Source organism: Natrix helvetica, assembly GCF_964273705.1.
Source record: "Natrix helvetica genome assembly, chromosome: 5".
Lineage (NCBI taxonomy): Eukaryota > Metazoa > Chordata > Lepidosauria > Squamata > Natricidae > Natrix > Natrix helvetica.
Window position 1 is genome coordinate 64,665,494 of NC_138551.1, and position 21,897 is coordinate 64,687,390.

The 21,897-nt window shown below is 37.0% G+C and overlaps 2 protein-coding genes across 2 annotated transcripts; one reads left to right on the plus strand and one right to left on the minus strand.

Moving 5' to 3' along the window:
- The first annotated feature begins 1,010 nt into the window (after positions 1-1,010).
- LOC309393513 (CUB and zona pellucida-like domain-containing protein 1) lies at positions 1,011-10,713 on the plus strand. The gene is made up of 9 exons (XM_081955824.1): positions 1,011-1,163; positions 1,727-1,871; positions 3,333-3,541; positions 4,997-5,141; positions 5,742-5,956; positions 7,254-7,426; positions 8,553-8,938; positions 9,509-9,777; positions 10,080-10,713. Exons 1-9 carry the CDS (start codon positions 1,070-1,072, stop codon positions 10,247-10,249), a joined length of 1,806 nt encoding a protein of 601 aa, XP_081811950.1. The 5' UTR covers positions 1,011-1,069; the 3' UTR covers positions 10,250-10,713.
- LOC309393514 (ATPase PAAT) lies at positions 10,469-20,082 on the minus strand. The gene is made up of 6 exons (XM_081955825.1): positions 19,798-20,082; positions 17,850-18,053; positions 16,077-16,149; positions 14,712-14,915; positions 12,513-12,943; positions 10,469-11,575 (listed from the first exon to the last, which is right to left on the minus strand). The coding sequence occupies exons 1-6, from the start codon at positions 19,977-19,979 to the stop codon at positions 11,353-11,355; spliced, it is 1,317 nt and encodes a 438-aa protein (XP_081811951.1). The 5' UTR covers positions 19,980-20,082; the 3' UTR covers positions 10,469-11,352.
- Positions 20,083-21,897: the final 1,815 nt, after the last annotated feature.

The following is a 21,897-nucleotide window of genomic DNA, read 5'->3' on the forward strand; positions in this document are numbered from 1 at the left end:
CTGACAGGGCAGCGCCTCGCGTGCCCTGACAAATGGCTCCGCGTGCCACCTGTGGCACGCGTGCCATAGGTTTGCCATCACTGCCATATTGCCTCCACCAATCTGGGTCCTCCGACCTTGGAAAGATGGAAGGCTGAATCAACCTTGAGCCAATGAGAGTTGAACTGCTGGCAGTTGGCAGAGTTAGCCTGCAATACTGCATTCTAACCACTGTGGCTCAGGTGCTTTTTTTTGCAACAAGATAGACTAACAGAATTTTGCAAACCTGTCCAAGTATCTCTATGTTTCACCTTGTACCAACAAAATTAAAGCAGGGGGGTTTTTTGTGGCATTTTCCCACTCAAGATTGCCTCCTTTACAGAAATGTGTGATCTGTTCCATAATTTCCTACTCTCACACAACCTTTAAAGGCTGGCTCATTTCTTCCCAAGATCAACTCTACATTCCCTTTTATGTCATTTATGAAAGCACCTTCAAAGTGAAGCAGCTCCACAGCAAGGAATATTCACTCAGGGCAACCAACTTCAAGTACTGTATTATCTTTCAATAGTAGCATGAGGAATGGAATATACTGTACCAACAAACATTTGCTATCGTGCATCAAACCTACTTTATATTGCATAAGAAGAAACATTAAATTTAGTGGAACTCATGTAAAGCAAGGTGCCTTAGTACTGCTTGCAAAGCCCTTGATAGGATAACCATAGGGGAGAAAAGAGCAGTACTTTACAACCTGGAACGACATACAATCTGTTTTCAGACTTTTAAATCTTCATTGCAAATCATGCCTCTTAGGGATCTGAATTTTTAGGATTTGTCCATCTATCCAATTGTAGACCTGTAGATTTTGAATGACTAAAGCAAACAATTATAAAAACCAGCTTTTGGGACATTACATGGTAACTATAGATTACTCTGGTCTTTTAAAAAATCTGTAGTATGCAAAATCCATAATGTTAGCACCTGTTTCTTTCTCACGTACATCTCCAAATTGGGCTCAGACATTAATGATTACAAAATAAGGACAGATATAAGAGGCCTCAACAGGCATTAACATTTTCTCAGCAAAATGTCTGCACTGAGGCAATATGCTTCTGCAGCAATCTTCTTGGCATTTTTCTTCGGTTTGAGTTTTGCTGAACAAAATCTGGCAGAGTTACAAGGTATGGAAAACTAGAACAAAAGTTAAACTAATATAAATATCTAGTTAATGTGCAATGGCATCAAAATCATCTTTGCCTAAATTATAAATATATATTAAGTTTAGTCTTCATTCTTATAAATGAATTCAAAATGTTATATATTTGAGAAGTTCTCTTACATCACTATAGTTTATAAAAATATTGTAATTGTTACATTGTTCTCTTGTATAAGACAAAGTGTAATGCGCACATTTAGAATGTGTTTATTTATTAAATTTATATGCCACCTATCTCACTATTGAATGCCTCTGGGTGGCTTACAATTTCACTAAAATATTAAAAAGTTAAAACATTGATCATTGAAAATTAACAACAACAAAAAAAAACCTGGGTAAAATAGAAACCAAAACATAAACTGAGTGAAGGTCAGATCTTTTCAGTCTATAACTATTTTCAGTGAAGAACATGTAAATATATACTGTAGACGTTTTTATGAGAATTCTACATTTACATAAGTAAACTCCAAAAGTTTTCATTCAAAATTCCTCTATAAAATTTTACTGAGATTAATGCTGGTTTTCTAGAATGGAATACAACATGTGTGAAAACACTGACAAAAAATTATCAAGCAATACCAATTCAACTCAACGCAAATGAAAATTGCATTTGGGAAATAAAAGGAGAAAGGAACACAAATCAAACCATTCGACTAATTTTTTCTTACGTTGAGTAAGTATTCTTCATATGAAATGGCAGAAAAATCATAAATTAGATAAGCTAACTGGAAGCAACAAGATGCAAAGGAAATAAGATCCTTGGAAATAGCAAGTTAATTAGAGAGTGGGATTAAGAGAAGAGAGGGGAGCAGGGTTTTAGGCATTGTATAGTCAGTAAGGAAATCAGATTTAGAGATCCATAGAAGACAGGAGGAGATCTACCTCAAGACCTGGAGAGACAAGAAAAAAAACTTTGTTTTTTAAATGTTTTATTGGTGAAATATAACAGACAGACGATTTGATGTACAGTACAATAGTGCTAATAAAACCAGACAAGAATATATAGAATGATTACATGAATGACATTTGAAGAAAGCAAAAATGTATTCATATAGTGTTAATATAGAATTAATTCAGCCTTATCATATTATTAAATCTAGCTGTGTAGATCAAAGAAACAAAAAAGCTGTGAAGCTGTGTAAGTACACAAGCCATAGATGCACGCAAATGCACAAAGGACAACAGAGAAAAACCAAAGCCACTTAGCCTGGCGTAGCATTAGGAAAAAATGAGAAAAGAAATGATCACCCTAAAGCAGCGATGGAGCACTTATACTAACTTTATTGTCATTTTGAATGTATACTAATCAACATACATTAAAATGAAATTTCGTTGCATACAGCTCTCAAAGGGTCACCACCTCCAATATATACTATAGCTTTTGGATTCAGTGCTTCAAAAATTTAGAAAATACCTAACTTGACTGCTGCCCCCCCACCCCCAATCTCTGTCTGTCTGTCTCTGAGAGAGAGGGAGGGAGGGAGGGAGGGGAGGGGGAGAGAGACAGAGGGAGAGAGAATGTCCCCCCCTCATCTAGACCAATCTTGAGGTACCTCAGTCATAGTTTTGCCATCTCTGGCCCAGATATAAGCAACATCAGGGGGTAACAGAAGTAAGAAACCAGCTTGGCACAAAGATCATGAGTAAGCAAAGGTAAAGGCAGAAGTCATGTAATCATCTTTTGTGACCTTCTGGCAAGGTAAGTCAGTGGGAAGTCAGATTCACTTAAGAACCCTGTTACTAACTTAATAACTGCAGTGATTTACTTAACAACTGTGGCAAGAACATTCGTAAAATGGGGCAAAAATCACTTAACAACTGTCTCACTTAGAAACTTTGGCTCAATTATGGTCAAAAGTCGAGAACTACTTAAATAGGCATCATTTTGTAGGCAGTCTTTCTTTTTTCAGTGACAGAGGACTCAGCAGAATTAGGACACAATTATATGAAGCCAGGATTTGGAGACCCTGGTTTGGTAATGTTTGCAGGAGGGAGATACAGTGCTGCTATAATGGAAGCTTAGTGCAAATATTTTATTTGGTTTCAATCATCAGAAGATTGCACTATTGTTTTATATCATGGGATTTCATTAATACCAACATATATAAAAACCCATTTTCTCTTTTTCTCTTAGATTTAGCCCACTGTCCTCATGTGACGAAGAATATATTGAAATATATGATGGTCCCTCAACTAATTCATCTGTCTTAGGAAAAATATGCCATACTAAAGACTCAGCATTTCACTCATCATCTTCGGCTTTAATATTTCGCATATCAACAGGTTCCACGAATTTTACACGAAAGATCCATGCATTTTACTACTATATTTCACCAGATACACGTAAGTCGTCCACAGAAGATGGGAGGTCTCCATCCAGAATCACCTGGGAGGTTACCAGTTTTAGAATAGAAATTGATTGATGACACTTTTGTAGAATTGTTTGAAGCGATAAAATTGCACTTAGCTTTTTATAGCTATGAATTCTTAATTGAAAAATGGGTTAAAAACAAAGTAAAAATAGCTTGAGCACAGAGAATTTGAAGTCTGTACATAATGTGTATACTCAATACCAGAACGAAAGATTTTCACCTTACAGGTAGTCCTTCACTTATGACCACAATCAGGCTTGAAATCTTGGTTGTTGAACTAAGGCAGGGGTATCAAACTGGATTTCTTCAAGGGCTGGATCAGCATTGCAGTTCTCCACTGCGAGCCGGCAGGGGGTGGGAGGGGAGCAAGGCCTCTGCACAGGTCGGTTTTGGCCAGTAGAGTGCTGCAGGCCGAAATTGGGCTGTGGGAGGGGGGGATGCGGCCAGTTTTGGTTAGCTTGGAATGCAGGTATTCACTAGTATTTTTACCAGATCTGAAGTCTGTTCTTCCAGCATGTAGAGGGATACCCCTCTGGAGGAAGGGACCTCAAATCCAACATCCCCACCACTTAGAATATAGAATAACAGGGTTGGAGGGGATCTTGGAGGTTCTTCTAGTCCAACCCCCTGCTCAGGCAGGAAACCCTATACCATTTCAGACAAATGGCTGTCCAATCTCTTCTTTAAAACTTCCAGTGTCAGTGAATTCACAATTCGGAGGCAAATTGTTCCACTGGTTAATTGTTCTGTCAGGAAATTTCTTCTAAGTTCTAGGTTGCTTCTCTCCTTGATTAGTTTCCACCCATTGCTTCTTGTCCTACCCTGTTGTTTTGGAGAATAGCTTGACTCTCTCTTTGTGGCAACCCCTGAGATACTTGCAACTTTCCCCGGCAGCTTCCTTATATAGTTCCGGAAGAAGCCAGCCGAGAAGCTTGCAAGTGATTACATGATTACTGGGCACTTTGCAAATAGTTGTAAATGTGACCAGATTGCCAAGTGTCCAAAATGTGATAATGTAACTGTGGGAAAGTGACATATTGCTTCAACTGCAAGTGTTTTACAGTTTGTTCTGACCGTGACTGCAAATTTTAACAACTGGTCGTGAGTCAAGGACTTCTTGTAACTGAATAACAAGCAATTGTGCATAGGCATTAACTCTCAGTGGGCTCAATCTGTTTATGGCCAATTCCTCTTTCAGCAGCACATAGATTTAATGGAAGCTCTATTAATCCCATGTTGTATGTATAATCTTTTAAAAAATCCAAACTTGAACCCTAAGGATTACTCTAAAGGTAATAAAGGCGGTTGCATACTTTCTAAACAGCTTGAATCCTTCCACTGGCAGAGGATAGGATCATGAAGAATAGTAAACGATGTTGTATTTTCTGCATACTGATGTTGTTTTTTCAAAAAAATATTTCTAAAGCCAGATGCGGAGGTTACCTTACTGGCCCAGAAGGAACATTCAACAGCCCGAATTACCCAAAGAAACATCAACCCTTTACATATTGTGTCTGGCATATAGAAACAAAGCCATATACCCAAATAAATTTAATTTTCAAGGACATGCTGTAAGTATATTTTAGTTTATATGTGTGTTTCAAATTTTGGTCAGAGTATGAAATGCTAAAATTTCTAAATAAAGAAATAAGCTAAAATAAGTTTTAAGATTAACTTTGCATTTAAAAATAGGCAGAATTATATGATGGCATCTCAATAAAAACCATTCAATAAAGAGAAAGTGCAATTTTAGTAAAATTCCAATATGCTTATCCTTAAACTAGTATTTGATCGTCACCTTTTTCCAAACTGATGCTCTTTATTTCCTATTTTCATTCATTCTTGGGTCCCCTTATTTATAATCATCATTATGATACATTAATTCATGAATTAATTATACACATTTCAGAAACATTTTCCTAAATCCAACCTATATCTTACACCAGTTTAACTTCTGTAGCCAGCATCCAGACACGTATGAAAGCTAGTCCTTCATACTCCAGAAGGTATTATTTGGCATAGAACTAACATGGAGTAGAAGTTAAGACTGCCAAATTAGGACTGCGGAAAGCCTTGAACCAAAGTTATTCTAAGGATAAAGGAAGATAAAGGAGAAAAGGGGGTATGAGAAATAATAGTAATAAAAAACTGATGTTTTTCTCTGTGTCCAGGATAGAAATGGATGACAACTGCAGATTTGATTTTCTCGCCATTTTTGATGGTCCAACGTCCGATTCTTCTTTAATCAAAAAAGTGTGCGGTCATTCAACTCCAACATTTAAGTCTTCATCTAACGCTATGACAATTGTGATGTCTACGGACTATGCTAATTCTTACCGGGGCTTTTCAGCTCGCTACACAACTACACCAATATCACAACCGAACAGTAAGTCCAATGAGGCTGTAATAATTGATTTATACTGATATGGAAAGGGAATACCAAATACAGATTGATTCTTCCAATCATGTCTTGTATATAAATATGCTTTATGACATCTTTTCTAGGTTGGGAAATACGGCAAGGATTTTGTCCTTATTTCAAGTTATGACTAGTTTAACATAGGCACAAACACACCCAGATATTCTATCCATCACCAAAGATTCCTACTCCTATTTTTTAATTTGTGCCTTCAAGTCAGTATTGACTCCTGGCTAGTATATAAATAACACCCTGTAGGACTTTCTTGGCAGGGTTTTGGAATTGGTTTGTTATTGCTTGTTTCCTTGACTTAAAGGATGACCAGCCGAAAATCACTTGGTTGGCTCTGTGCCTAAGAAAGGACTAGAACTCACAATCACACCAAACTAACTCTCAGCACAACTACACCTGACTATAATTATATACACCTGATGACATGTAAGATCATTTTCTATAGCGGCCACAGCAATGTCACAACAATGACTCTGGGCAGTATACAAAGTTAAAACCGAATATCTAGACAATCCAAATAATAAATATTCAAGGTCACATACAGCTAATTACAATTTACAATTAAAACATCAGCTAGCAGATGTTTTGGGGGAGGATACTTTTTAAAACTCCAAGTTAGTTCAAAATGCAACAATTATGAGAAATCCTAAAAAGATCACATGCTGAAAGCACTGAGCTTTGCTGGGATCTCTGCCTGTAGGATTATAACATCATACAGAGAACAATGATGCTGTATCTTGAACCGTATTTTTTTTTTTACTCTCTTTACAGAGCAGCTGTTATAGAAGCTGAAATATACATTTCAGAATCAATGTACCATACCATATGCTAATATCTAGCTTACACCCAAGGATATAATTTTAATATTTTTCTTTAACATTTTGGAAGTGCTTCAAGCTCAAAACGTTTCCAAAGCGATAGTAATAGTCAGACTTCTATATGTTTTACTTTACTATTTTGCCATAGAACTAGACTTCCCTGGGGGTCTCCCATTTATATAGAAATCTGTTTAACACTGCTTAGCTTTTTCCAAGACCAAAGTCTTGGTTAGAAGCTACTTATCAGAGATGTTTTGGTTTTATGAAACAAAAAGGAAAAAAAAAGATCTCTTTTTCACTCAAAACAATTTTATAGCCTCTATCATCTCCTTTCAAATTCATCTGCAATAGCAGTCACACACTTCCTCCAAGACAAAGTTTTTTTAATATTATTCCTGAGACTATTCTATTTTTTCTTCTTCTTTTCCTGTTAGTATCCCTCAGTTGTTCTTCAGACAGGATGACAATTACTCTCAGCGAATTTTACTTGGCTTCTCTCAACTATAATGCAAGTTTCTTATATCTGAATGACCAAACTTGCAAGCCTATTTCTTACAACCCAGTGGTATTTTCTTTTCCAATCAACAGCTGTGGAACAACCAAAAAGGTAACATTCATCTTGCTGTGAATTCCTTTATTTTTTTCCAAAGCTGTAGCTGCTTTTAGTAATCTCCAACCAGGGCTGAAAAAATCCAGATGAGGACTAGTTGGCAGCAGCGACTTTTCCGTATTCTACTTAGAACTTAGTAGAGAAGCAACTTAGAACTGAAGAGAAATTTCCTGACAGTTAGAACAATTAATCAGTGGAACAACTTGCCTCCAGAAGTTGTGAATGCCCCAACACTGGAGGTCTTTAAGAAGATGTTGGATAGCTATTTGTCTGAAAGGGTAAAGGGTTTCCTGCCTAGGCAGGGGGTTGGACTAGAAGACCTCCAAGGTCCCTTCCAACTCTACTATTGTATTGTATTGTATTGTATTACTTGTTTCTTTCAACTTGTGGTTATCAGATTTTTGCAGCAAATACTTAAGATCTTTTCTAACTTGGTTGTCTCCACTGTACACTATCCCTAGATTTAAACATATCAATGGCATGTAATTTTAAATGAGTCCAATATAGTTGTATAGCTCTGTACTCTGCTTTTACACCACTCAAATATGAAAAAGAACACTATCAGAGCTGTAAGTAAGTAGGGAAAAAATCCCATTAGAGTACAGATATAGTTGGGAAGCACAAGGATATAATCAAACAGGATGCAAAGCGTGCTGAGCATTTACCCCAGGTCCTACTCAAATTAATGGAACTTACAAAATGGTTACAATCCTGAATATAGAGATCAAAGCTGTAAATAGACTGCATAAAGCTCATTAGTTTCCTCTGTAGTTTTTATTTACTGGCAACAGTTTATTTCATTAAACATTCTGTGCTTTTTACAGAATTCAAATGCTGATTTTCAAAATACTTTCTTGGTTTTCAAATAGTGAAAGTAGTAGTATCAAAGAAACTGATATTGGAGAAGGCTTCTACTTTTCAATGTTCTTCAATGTATTATCATATATGATTTCGTTGCTACTGGTTGTTACATTTAAACAAAATACTTAAGTATAATTTTATAATTAGAGATTATAAAACTTCAGGCTCATGATGTATCTGTAGCTCAAAAACATTTTTTTCTGTCTTCCAAAACATTGTACCATTAAAAAAAAATACCTTATTTCTTTTCTTTCCTTGGCAGACTGAAGGTCAAAGCATCTCATACAGCAATATTGTAACTGCCTTGCCAGCGGGCATTATGATCACCCGCCAAAAGAAAGTTGAAATTGTTGCAAAATGTTTAATGGAAAACAATTCAACGGTAGAAGTTGTGTACGTAACAGAAAGTGAACATTTAGACAACACAACGGCTGTAGGTAGATACAATCTCAGCATGTTGTTCTATGAAACAGACTCCTTCTCCAAACCCATATATGAAACTCCCTACTTTGTCGACTTGAACCAAATGCTCTATGCACAGATCAGCCTACATTCCAGTGATCCAAATCTGGTAGTATTTGTGGATACTTGCACTGCATCTCCAGATCTTAATTCTAAATCACCAAAATATGATTTAGTTAAAACTGGGTAAGTATATTCACTGTTAATTACCATTAGGATTGACTGTAACTATAAACTTAGCTATATTATAATACATGGAACTGATGTAAATTCCTTCATAGAGGAAAAATAGGACAAATGTTTCATATTATATTACATACATTACTTAATTATTTAGAGTAAAGGTATCTGAATGACATCTAAGTACTACTTTTGTTTATAGTCAATCAAGTTCATTCTGTCTTCCTACTTTACATATATTTAATAGTCTGCTCACAAGACCCCAGGCATTTGATAAAATAGATTAATAGCCACAAGTATATAAATTGTAATACATCTCACATGGCTTTATTTTACATATGCAACAGACTAACAGGAGTAACCTTCTGGACAGACTATAAGTGGGGCTAACTATAGATTGAAAGAGTCCATGTGCCAAAGGAAAGTAAAGAAATAGATGTAGGATTGAAACTTTTTTTTGCCTTAAAAGCACCCATTCTTGAACTTTTACAAAGCAGTTTCTGGTAAGCATAATATATGAATGCATATAAGTTCAAGTATTAAACATGCTAAAATAATCTGAATATTCTATTTCAGCTGCACTAAGGATGATTCTTTTATGGCCTATCCCATCCTTGAGCATTATGGAAGATTTAGGTTCAGATCCTTCAGATTTCTAAAACATTACCCATCAGTTTATCTTCACTGTGAAGTTTTAGTTTGCGACAGCAAGAATTCTAATTCTCGCTGCACCAAAGGTTGCATTTCTAGGCATAAGAGAGAGATTTCCTCCTACAAATGGAAAGGCGATGCAGTGATTGGACCCATCAGACTGAAAAGAGAAGGAAGTTCCATGGATCGCTCAGGTGAGAATGTTTTCTTGGAATTGACTACATTAGTAGATTTAACAGGTTTCATTGTGAACTGTTTAAGAGCACTTTCAGTATCATAAATAGCAATCAAAGCATGCTACCACTGAACTGCAGACAAGCAGAACTGCCAGTACTCCATCTCTACCCAATCAATCAAAATACTGGTTAAAAAAGGAAATTTTTAGACAACAATTTTCAAGATTTTATTTTTAAAGTATTGTTCCATGATTTTGGAATTTGCGAAGACCTTGTAACCTCCTTTTATCTTCTGTTTTGTTTTGTTTTTTAATATTCAGCCATTTCTAGTGAAGTTTATCCAGAAGAAAGTCTTAATGCACAGCCCCAAATCGTATATATCCTTGCATTTGTTGTGTTGGCTGCAAACACAGTACTCCTGGTTGGTCTAGCAGCAAAGCATCTCATCACTCGAGAAACCGGATACAGATACCAGAAACTGAGACACTAACAAGGATCTTCATCTGACTGTTTCACATCTACAGAGATATGAATGGAATGTTTTGTTGTCTTTCCACGATTTTTCCCTTAAAAGGACAATTTCAATGAAAATAAATGAATTAAGCAGCATTAAACTCATCTGGAAGGGAAATAGCCAAATACAAAACACACATACACCCAGTTACATCAGATACCAAAAAGAAAAAAGAAAAAGAAATGGAAATTGAGGAAACTTATGGTCATAAATATGATTCTTCTCTTCCCACACCTTTTTCTTCGGGTGAATTTTTCAGGAGACACAGGTGGCTATAGGGAAGAAAATGGCCAGGAATATTCTCCTTCCATGAGCTCCTTCATGTTAAACTTATTTTTAGGCAAACTCTTCAACCTTGTTTGTTTATAGATTAATACACAAACATTTAATGAAACTACTGAAAGAAAAGTGTACATGAATAAATCATTCGAGGCAAAATAGTTCTTGATGTCAGAAATCATTTGATGCTATTGCTGTACTGCAAAAATTCATCCTATGTATAATATTTACCAATGAACCATTGTCAAATAGAGTTAAATATATACAAAATAAGATCAGAGCAAATACATTTTGAAATATCTAAAAGTTCTATATGGATAACAAGACCAGATACAGAATGTGTCAACGACTCCTTTCCCTTAATTAATCTGCTTTTTTCTAAGATTGAAGATTAATTTAGAATCCAGAATGAATGGATATAATTTAATTATTTTATGTGAAATTACCCTACAATAAGCTATACAAATCTTGTTAAATGTTGATAAAGCTGCAAAGCACTTTATTTAGAATGGTTCAAAATAATTTAGTAAGACACTTTATCATGCCCAAAACTTATTTTTAAATAGTTACCAATAAATAGGTCATAAACATATGTAGAAAATATTCTGAAATGTAAAAAATACTTATTTTGCACATTACAGATATATAATAATTAACATTAGCATATAATACTTGCAAAATTATAGAAAAAGTACAAAATCTGAGGTGTAAATGTTTACAAGCTTATAACCAAAAAGTTTGTAAAATACAGACCCGGCCTTATAAAACATATTGAGGTCTTTAATTTTTATAAGGATTTCCTACCTCTTCCCATCTGTGTTTTCTTCTTTCAAAGGATCACATTCTTGAGAAACAATATGCAAATTATTAACCAAATCCATGACTGCAGCAAGTTTATTATCAACATGTTCCTGAAGTTTTTGCATACGTAGGTCAATATAATCCATTAATCTCTTCTCTGTCAGGTCGATTTTTTTGGACATGAACTTTTCCAAATACAGACAAATACGCTGCTGTTCTAAACTGCAAAAAAAATGCAAACAACCAAAAACTGACCCATGCTATCCAAAAGTATAAATTATGTACCTTAAATACCATGAATTTAACAAATACCCCAGTAGAATATCTGACAAAATCAAAATCTGAAAATCTTCCAAAGCTAACACTTAATAGTACACATAATTAATATTAATAATTTAGAAATCTTAAATGTGTGTTTTTAAATGTTAAGCAGTATCATCTACCACTTTTTAATTGATCAAATGAGCAGATTTATTAAATTAAGTCAATCAAATACCTCTGGTAAGGCAGGAAGCAAAATATGGTTATATCCACTTAATGGATACTGAGGCATACAATTTTTCAGTATTTGAGTACAGATAATCATTACACTACATTGGAACTGGAAGAGGACACTATTATGTTTCAATATGAATTCTGTGAATTATTGTACCCAATGCTGTAGTGTGCTTCTACAAGTTTGTTGGATTTTTATTACTGATGTGTTATTTCATGTTCTTAACACTGTGAGCTACTCACGATCACTTGATAAGTGGATGCCCATATAAGCTGAATAAACAAATAAATATCTTTCTTTTCTGGGATTTCATGCCAGCATCTTAAAACTGATTTAAAGAGATAATTTAGGGAACCAGTAGATATTCAGAAAATAACTGCCTAGTTAACTAGCTTTCAAATTCAACTGATTAATCTTTTGTATAGTTCCTGCTGTTAGAGTGCAAAGATTTATGGAAAGTGAAACATTCAGAAATTAGCAATTTGTGTGATCTCAACTTTAATGTGTTAAAAAAAATCCAGCTAAATTTAAACTCACCCAATGATGAAAGGTTTTGTTAACTGTTACCTAATTCAACTGCCTGGTAAAATTTACTTTATTTTTTCAAAGAGGCATTTTGAGACCAATTTTAAAAATGGATATTTTTTTTCAATACAAACTCACCCAACAGTTTCAATTCCATCTTTCTGAGAAGCAAACTTTTTTTCACAGCATTTATCCTTTTCATCTATGGATAGGCGATCTACTTGACCACATACCGTTTGAAGAAGTGGAAGCAGCAATGTGGAATTAGGTATATTTGATGCCAGCAACCCTTTACAGTCACTTTCAGAATGTACAGTACAAGGCTGAAGTCCAGGGAGCTCAAATATATTACCTGTAACCTGTTTGGTTATCTTGGAGTGTGCATTCAAATCTTCTGCAACTGTTTTAGCTACCAAATTAGCTTTTAAAAGAGAAGGTCCATTGGACAAGTGGTCTAACCGTTCAAAGTCAGATGCCTCTTTCAATCCATCAATGGGATGATTTTTTCCATACACAAAGCCATTTCCTCCTAAGATGTTTTGTAACTTGCCTCCAAAAGAAATTCCATCCTAATAGAAATAAAATTCATGGTCTCGTTAATTTAGATATACTGTTCTGACCCCCCTCTCCACGCCTGTGAATAAACCAGAACACAGGCTTGGCTGTTTGCCACTGTTTAATTACTGAGATAACGAATCATTTGGCTGAGGGCCCAGACAACTCATGTTCAATAGAGCAACCCAGATAATTCAAATGAAGCAACACAGATAGTCCAAATGAGCAGACACGGCTAGAATACATAGATTTTCTTAACTACTAATTCGAACGGTTGTTTCCTGCAAATGTCCCCTCCCAACGCCTCACCTATAATCTTTCTTGGGAAGGGCCAATCCACAACTACCTGTGTTTAATCATCTACTGTGAGTCTGCCTACGGAGTTGCTCAGCCCTTCTCAATCTAGCATCAGGGACAAACTGCCTTTGATCCTCCCCACTGCTCCATGCCTCAGGCGCCTCCTGGTGGCCAACCAGCCTCTCTGGTCCCTGCTCTGAGTCTGAACCCTGTACAGGGTCCTCCACATCGTCCAGGGCAGACTCATGTGGTGCCTCGCTATCCGAGTCCATCAGTAGCTCAACCGGATCTTGCTGGCCACACAATATACTGTATAATCCAAGAAAATAATTGTACAATTTCTAATCCCAATAGTATCTTTTGTATAGTGCAGACTCACATTGAACTGGTGATTATTCCCCTTATTGGAAAACCATTTGCTCAATCCATTGCTTTTCTAGTAATTTTCTGAAATTCCTCCATATTCAATCAATTGGCTCCTGCTAACCCTGGCTATGTTGGAGAGAAACTCACTGAGCCAGGGTGAGGAACCAATCAGGGAATAAGTCTGGAAATGTAATGTGGGAATAACAGGGCAAGGTCCAATCCCCCTTGAATATTGTCAAATCTAGTTTGGCCCAGATGCAAACTGCCAATGTCTTGTGAAATAAGCATGGGCAAGAAAGTAGCTAATGGAATTCTTCATTGAGTTGTGTAGATTTGATTATCCATGCGTAACAGGTTGTTTGAGAATATTTTATTGAATTTGACTTTGTTTTACTATAATCTTTGATAGAAGGACATAAATAGTTTGGAGCTTCCAAGGTGAAAGTATCAATGGAGGCTCTTTTTATTGTTATCTTAAATGCACGTTGTGCTAAATGTGAAATGAACAAGAGAAACGAAAAGGAGAGCAACCTTGAAAGAGAAGAATATAATTGCATTTTCACCATTATTTTCTTCATTGCTAGACTGATCCAGGACCATGATAATTAATGAATATTTTTCAAACACCACCACCATTCACATTTAAATAGTTATGATATGAATCACCAGTGAAATTTTCTTGGCAATAATATGGAAAATGTTTGCCATCCCCTAGTTCATTTTTCCCCCTTCCAGACTATCCTATAACTCTGGATTCTGGTAGCCTCCTAATCTACTTTTGGAGTCTAATTGGAAGTTGCCATATAATTTCAACTTATATATACCTTACATTTCCAGACCAATGTTGTAACTTTGTGTTATATATTTATCTATTTATCTATCCTCACTATGCAAAATGCCATAAAATTAGTCTGAAAATATAAACAGAAATTCTACTATGTAACTAAATTTTGTACAAGACATCTGAAAGAAGGCAAAACCTGCCTTTATTTCAGTTATTAACAGCACACAAATAATATACAAGTTGAGAATACAAATATCCCACATTATACAGTCCCTTCTATTTCTTGCACATAAAAAGGACATTTTATGAACAGTGTTTTGTAAATGGTAACTTACCTTCTGTTGAAAACGAACCATATCGAGGAGTTGTTGTGCCCCAGGTGATAATTTGGACCCCATTGATTCCATTATAGTTTGTACTTTATCTAGGTCTATTCCTGATCCTAATGTAACACTTGGCACAGTTTTTGCACAGGCTGACTGGACTTGTATTATGATTTTATTGATGAGTACTCTTTGTTTTTCATTGATGGACAATAGCTAGTGAAAAAAGAATTCTGGTGAATTGAGGAAATAATTCAATTAATTTAAGACACTCTTTTAAAAAGGACCTCCAACTGTCTCCTCTCAACTCTCATTATAAACTTTATGCAGGTACTAATAATAGGTCTGATATAACTAAACATAAGAATAAGTTAATAATAAGACTAGGTTGAAGCAAAACATTAGGTGCATTAAAATTTGTTGTTAGATAGCATTAAAGCCACAATTTCAAGAAGGACTAGTTTCTTGATTCTATACTAGTGATTCCAAGCTTACATTTTATAGAACTTTTGAGAGCAAATTGCCAATTATGTCAGTAAACATGAGTTTCTAATCTTTTATTTTCTGCAAAATGGAGAATGATGCTGAGTGAACCTCCTTTCTATTTTTTTCTGAATCAATTTTATATTAGTTAGGCATATTGAGTCACACAGGCCAGGTATGGAGCTTAAAGAATTAAGGAAAGTTTTGGGGTACAAACAGGAAAACATGGGACTGGAAGATGGGTTTATTGCATGTTTGCAACTGGGAAAGAATAGTTTTTCAGGGTAAACCCTTGGTGCTTCTAAAAGTTATTAATCTGTCTTCCTATCATAGTTTACTTGTGCTATACTGCTTTTTGTTCCGTCTCTAAATCCCCTCTTTACAAAAGAAAGAGAGATATAATTAAAATCTACTTATAATCAAAATGTCTGGAATATCAGATTAAAGGAAATGGTCTTCTTTTTACGATTTCCAAAATGTAAGAGGGAACAGAATAATTTTATTTATCACCATTAGAGTTGTGCAAGGCATTCAACAGAGGCTCTTTATAAAGCGTTCTCTCTTCTCAAAGCAGCTCTATCACTGGTCCATCACTGGAGGGCCTGTACAACGCTTCAAATATTGTTTCAAGCAGTTTGCAGGCATGCATGTCTACCTGCTTTATTTGCAGTTTCAGGAGTGTTGCCAGTGTATACAGATACACATAATGTACAGACAGCTGGAGAAAGTTTTCAAAGAAGCTGCAATACAGTTGTTTCAATGCTTTCAAGAGCAGTCCTTCGCACATTATCATACTTTGCAAAGGCTCTCTTTTGAATAATTTGTAAAACTGATGGAATTGTTTTTTTAAAAAGGAGCCAAAAATTTAAGAGTTTTTTTTAAAAAATAACCTACCTTAATCTTACAAGAAACCGTTGAGGGCTCCAATTTAACATACTTTTTGTATAATGAAATCTGATCACCGTTGCTAGAAAAAAGTAAAATGAAGGAATTGTAAAGTTTTTATAATGCTGCATCAATGAAATAGTTTTCCATTAAAAAAAAATACAAGAAATGCTCATTTTTTTTTCAAAATGCCACTTACATATTGTCTAAATAAACCAGAGAGCACTACTACATTTCCCAATATTAGAAACTTTCAATAGCACTTACGTTTCTTAGTAATCCGCAAAATACCAGCAGTTACTTAAACATAGCAAAAAACTAAGGACCCCACTCACAATCCAGAAATTCTATGTACATAGCAAGCACTTCAGTGTTAACACAGGGTACCTCTATCAAATGTAGTACTCATTGATTTCCACTGAAGGTTTTTTCCCCCAAAATCACAAGAGCAGAGAAGTAGGCATTAAGAGCTACAGTGAGATGGTTGAGAAAGCTGCAATGAGGAAAAAGCTTAATGCTCAGCAGGAGCTCCAAAAATGAACTTTAGGTTTTTTTAGCTATTTTGGAAAAAAATATCAAAAATAAATGTTATAAAGATAATCCATATATGATTAAAGCTCTGTTTCAGGTTTATTTTTAAATAAACTTCCTGGCTATAAGAGTTATCCTTTTAAATAAACAACCTGGCTATGAGAGTTATCCTCTCCTTATATAATTTGAACATGTATAAATAATTATTTTTTCTTTCATGAAATGAAACATTAAGATCTCTATCCGACATGTCAAATTATTAATATCATATCTATTATATTCCTGCTATCCCAACATGTTTATTTAGGAGAAAGAACTTTCAAAAATGGTCTAACCCAGTGATGGCGAACCTATGGCACGCGGAGCCATTTGTCAGGGCACGCGAGGCGTTACTCTGTCAGCTGGCAGCGAGCATGCACGCGCTAGCCAGCTGAGTTCACCCTTTTTTAAAGCCATTTTTCGCCCTCCCTAGGCTCCAGAGGCTTTATAGGAGCCTGGGGAGGACGAAAAGAGCCTCCCCCCCCGGGCGCCCTCCGGACGCATCAGGGAAGCCTCCTGACAGTCCCTGAAGCCTTCGGAGAGCTCGAAACGATCCTCCGAGCAAACCGGAAGTGACTTCCGGTTTGTTCGGAAGGTTGTTTTGAGCGATCCGAAGGCTTCAGGGACCGTCCGGAGGCTTTCCTGAAGCCTTCGGAGCGCTTAAAACGACCCTCCGAGCAAACCGGAAGTCACTTCCGGTTTGCTCGGGGGATCATTATGAGCGCTCCGAAGGCTTCAGGGACTGTCCAGATACTTCTATGACGCCTCCGGAGGGCGTCCACGGGGGCGGGGGAGGCTGTTTTCGCCCTCCCCAGGCTCCTATAAAGCCTCTGGAGCCTGGAGAGGGTGAAAAAAGCATGTAAAAATGGGGGGGGAGCGCCTGTAGTGCGTGCATGTGCACTGGTGGTCGCGCATTGCATTATGGGTGTGGCACGCCCGCACACGACCCCCCTGCTCCCTCCACTTATGGCACGCGAGCCAAAAAAGGTTCGCCATCGCTGTTCTAACCAATCATCAAAATTTCACTGCATTTAGCAAAATACAGGCTACATACCAATAAGAATGCAGAATAAAAAACAATCAAGCCACATTACTGACATATATTAAAATATTTTGAGTATATACTTTCTGGAAGTCTTATCTGTGAGACTGAATATAACCTCATTATATTGTTGACTGAATCAATGCTGAAAAGACAAAACAACAACTGACCTGCCGTGTTTGACAGTAAACACTCGCTCTCCCCTTCCAGTTCCATAGTATTCATCTCCTAAGTACACTTCCATGTTCCTTGCTTCACTTACAATTCTTAGACTGACAATTTCTTCAGATCCACATGGATCACAGTGCAAGTAGAGCAAACAGGGAACTACACCATCATCATTTATTTGTCCTTCAAGAACGACAACATTCTGACTAAATAAGGGAGAAAGGTTATCTTAAGTTACTCATTTGAACATCAGTACCTCTTGGAAACAAACATTTCAAATGTATATGACAAAAATCCAAAAATATTTATCCCATGGCTAAACTCTTACACAGGCATTCAAATGGCTATCTCTTCAAAGTTTTATTGCAGTTACATGAAGTAAGAAGTGGTTTTTCCTACCCTTTGAAGAGAGAGGCTAAATTTAGATTCAGAAAACAGATGCATGGACTAAAGGGAGAAAATATATCGTGAGCGCCAAAACTGTATAGCGTCCATATACAAAAGAACTGAAAACTGTGCATTATTATGTTTAAATCTGTCTAGCCTATTTTAGGATCTGCACTGGAGCTTTTTTGCAGCCAAGAATGAATGACTAATGAAATAAATGAATATGAACTGAATACAAAAGTGAGTTATCAATATTAAACAAGTATGTTGAGATGATTTTATTACACAGGTAGTCCTTGCTTAATAAACAACAACTGGGACCACCTACTATGTATGCTAAGCAACAGAGTCATAAAAAAGCAATGTCACTTGACTGCACCGATTAATATGGCAGTTACAGCACTTGTTGCAAATCCTCCATTTTGTTAGGTGTGACATCATATTATTGCCATTTGCGACCCCCTGCCAGATTCCCCCACTGACATGGTTAATCAGAAGCCAGGAGTGAAGGTTGCGAATGACAATCATGCGATGCTGCAACCATTTTAATTGTGAGCTGGTTGCCAACAGCTCAAATTGCAACCACACTACCATAGGGATGCTGCAACAATGAGGGCCAGTAGCAGTCACCTTATTCAGTGTCATAGTAACTTTGGTCTCTAGATGAGCGGTCATTAAATGAAGACTACCTATGCAGAGAATGAATGAGGACCAAGCATGAACTAAATCAATAAAGGAAGATAAAACAGGTCCAGAAGAAAGGTAAGCCCAAGAAAGTTGTGACTGGATGCAGGTGGTGAGAACTCAGAAAGAGGGAGGTAGAGAAATTTAAAAAACCAAAAGCCAATGAAAGGAATCGGTGCAATAGAAGCAAGGATGGATTGCATAGAATTGTTTGGGTGTAATACATTAAATGTAAACTAGATTTGATTCAATTTCTTTTCCTTTTATGTCCTGCCTTTCATTTATTTTGTTGCTTCTTACCCTCCACACACACACCCTTCTGCCCTTCACACAATAAGGCTCAATTCAAAACAGATAAATTCTATTTTGGACATTTGATTTATTCATGGCACTTAATCCGAGTTTAGCAAGTGGGAATGGAAGGGGGGGCAAGAAAATATACAGTTAATTTTCAGTACTTCTGCTCCAAGATGTTGGGGAAGGGGCAACAGAAAACCCCAAAATTTGTATAGGACCTATCAATTGTTTCTCCCCCTCCCATTCCCAATTGATAATCCCAGATTTAGTGCCCTGAATAAATCCAGTCCTTCTATTTCAATGTTTTTAAATTGTTTTGGAAGCCTGGCTTAGCCAGCAAATCCCAACGGGCTGCATTCACACATCCAGGTAAACCATAAGCCGCGATTTACAGCATCCATGCAACACAGCATATCCCCGAATTAAACGAATGACGTGCTTCTAAACCCAGAAATGTGAGTCTGGAAAGAACTACTCAAGTACCCTGCTGAGGAGACCTTGGCATCACCAGGCCACTCATCGGCCGTTAGCTACACTTCAGTCGTCCCACTTTCCCTCCCGGCCTCAAAAGGACTTCCTCACCCGTTCGGGGCTGTTTCCGAAAGCTCCTCCGCATCGAATTCCCCCGCCGGGACGACACAGAGAACCCTCGCCAGATCGCCCGGACACTTCCAGGAACAGGTGATCGAGACGCGGGGGCTGCCGGCAGAGACGGCCCAGCCAACCTGGGGTGTCTCCGTCAGGCTGCTGCTCGCCATGGCCATTAAGAGACCCGAGCCTTTATAACTCAGCAGCCCCGGCCGGAATGAAACCGTGGCGGAGTAATTTTAAGGCGGAACTGAATGTCCAAGGCACGCGTTGCTCATCGGGCATATGTTTAGTAGGACTTCCGCCCTCTCACAAACGTAACCATAGATAAGGAGACTTTCTATTTTCCTGTCGTCAGTATATAGGAAGTGAGTTGATCAAGCACGTGATAGCGTCGCGGCTCATCTGTCAGTATGGCGGCCCGCCTGATTTGAGCGGGGGTGGGGGGTTGTGCTTCCTGCAACTGTTCAACGAGATTGCAGAAGACCGGTTTTTGCTGTGTGCTGTAACGTAGCCGCACTCCCTCTTCGGCAATAGAAGCCAAGAAGGAAATTCGTAGTTATTTTAAGATTCTGGGTGCAGAGCAAATAATGTAATTTTTTAAAAACAAAATTCCTGATGCTTTCAGTATTCGAGAGGAAAATTAAACTGCCCATCATGACTAAAAATGAAAAAAAAAAGTGCCTATACTTTCAGGCAATCGAAGGTTGCAGCGTGCCTTGCCTGGAGGCAGCGATTATAAAACTCTGTCTTCCTTGTAATAAAAATGTAACGTGCGGTTTGTTTCCGTGTATAGCTAGATATGGAATATAAGAAATAGATTCACATTAGGCACAAAGCCATGATTTGCTTAAGAATTGTCAAGGTTTGCCCACTTTAGGAATCATAGATTACAAACTACATTGTGCCTTGGGCTGATGTGAAAACGTAACCAGAAATTAATTTGCATAACTATGCATAACCTTGGAAATGAATGGCTATGGAAATTCTCAAGTCATCCAGGTCATGGTTGTCCCAAAGGTGCTTTTTCAAGAGGCAACTGGACTTTCTGGTTTTTCTTTGAAGATGTTTTCAAGAAGCTTCTTGGATGAGAAGCAAAACGTCTTGCAGGAAGTCCAGTTGCCTCTTGAAAAAGCACCTTTGGGACCTTGGAAATTAAGAATGAAATATATACTATATGTATAGTGCAGATATGCAACTTGCTGTTTGCAATGACTTTCAAAGGCTGGATTGGAGGACATTCAGGCTTTAAAATTTAAAATAACCAATTTCGTTGTATTTATTTTGAACAATGATAATAAAAACTATACTAAAAACCCTCACATTTTGATCATTGAAACTTCAGTGTGGTAGAACAAACACACGGAATGTAGAAATACTTTAATTTGATTAAAAGTCATGCTTTCTTAGGCCAATTAAGTTTTATAAAATAGTTTTTTTAGGAACTCTTAAGAGTTTGCATGACATTTTCATGTTAGTATGTTGCACAAACCAAAAATAGATGGTTCATTTTGTCAGGCAAACTCAAAATTGGTTTGAGTAAACCATTGTTGAGTAAACCATGAGTAAGTATGTTTTATAAACACAAATTTCATCAGACGAGATGGTAAAAGTTAGGAAAAAAATGGGCATAATAAAGAGCTAAACAAGGAGCTGCCAAAAGAATGGATGGAATAAAGAATAAAGGGCTGAATTATCTGGGATAAAATTAACAGGAAGGAATGAAGCTAAGAGGAGTATTTTAGAAATCCACTCGTAAACTTTTTGATTCATGGGCAAATATTGGTATTTCAGTTGATTATTTCTGGCACTGCAGGAAAACCGTGGATTGTTTAAATCTGCTTGACAATTGTGAAGGGGGAGAAAATATGCAAATCCATAAGAGTTAATCAAACTTAATGCTGCCAGTCTAAATCAGGGGTGTCAAACTCACGGCCCGCAGGCCGAATGCGTCACATGCTAGCTTCGCCCCCGCCCAGTTTAGTGAAGGGGGAAAATCCCGATACGTCATGTGATGACATGGGTTTGACACGTCTAAATAGCAGAAAACTATACAGCCCAAGAAACTCAAGCTAAGCAACCAAATTAAAACAG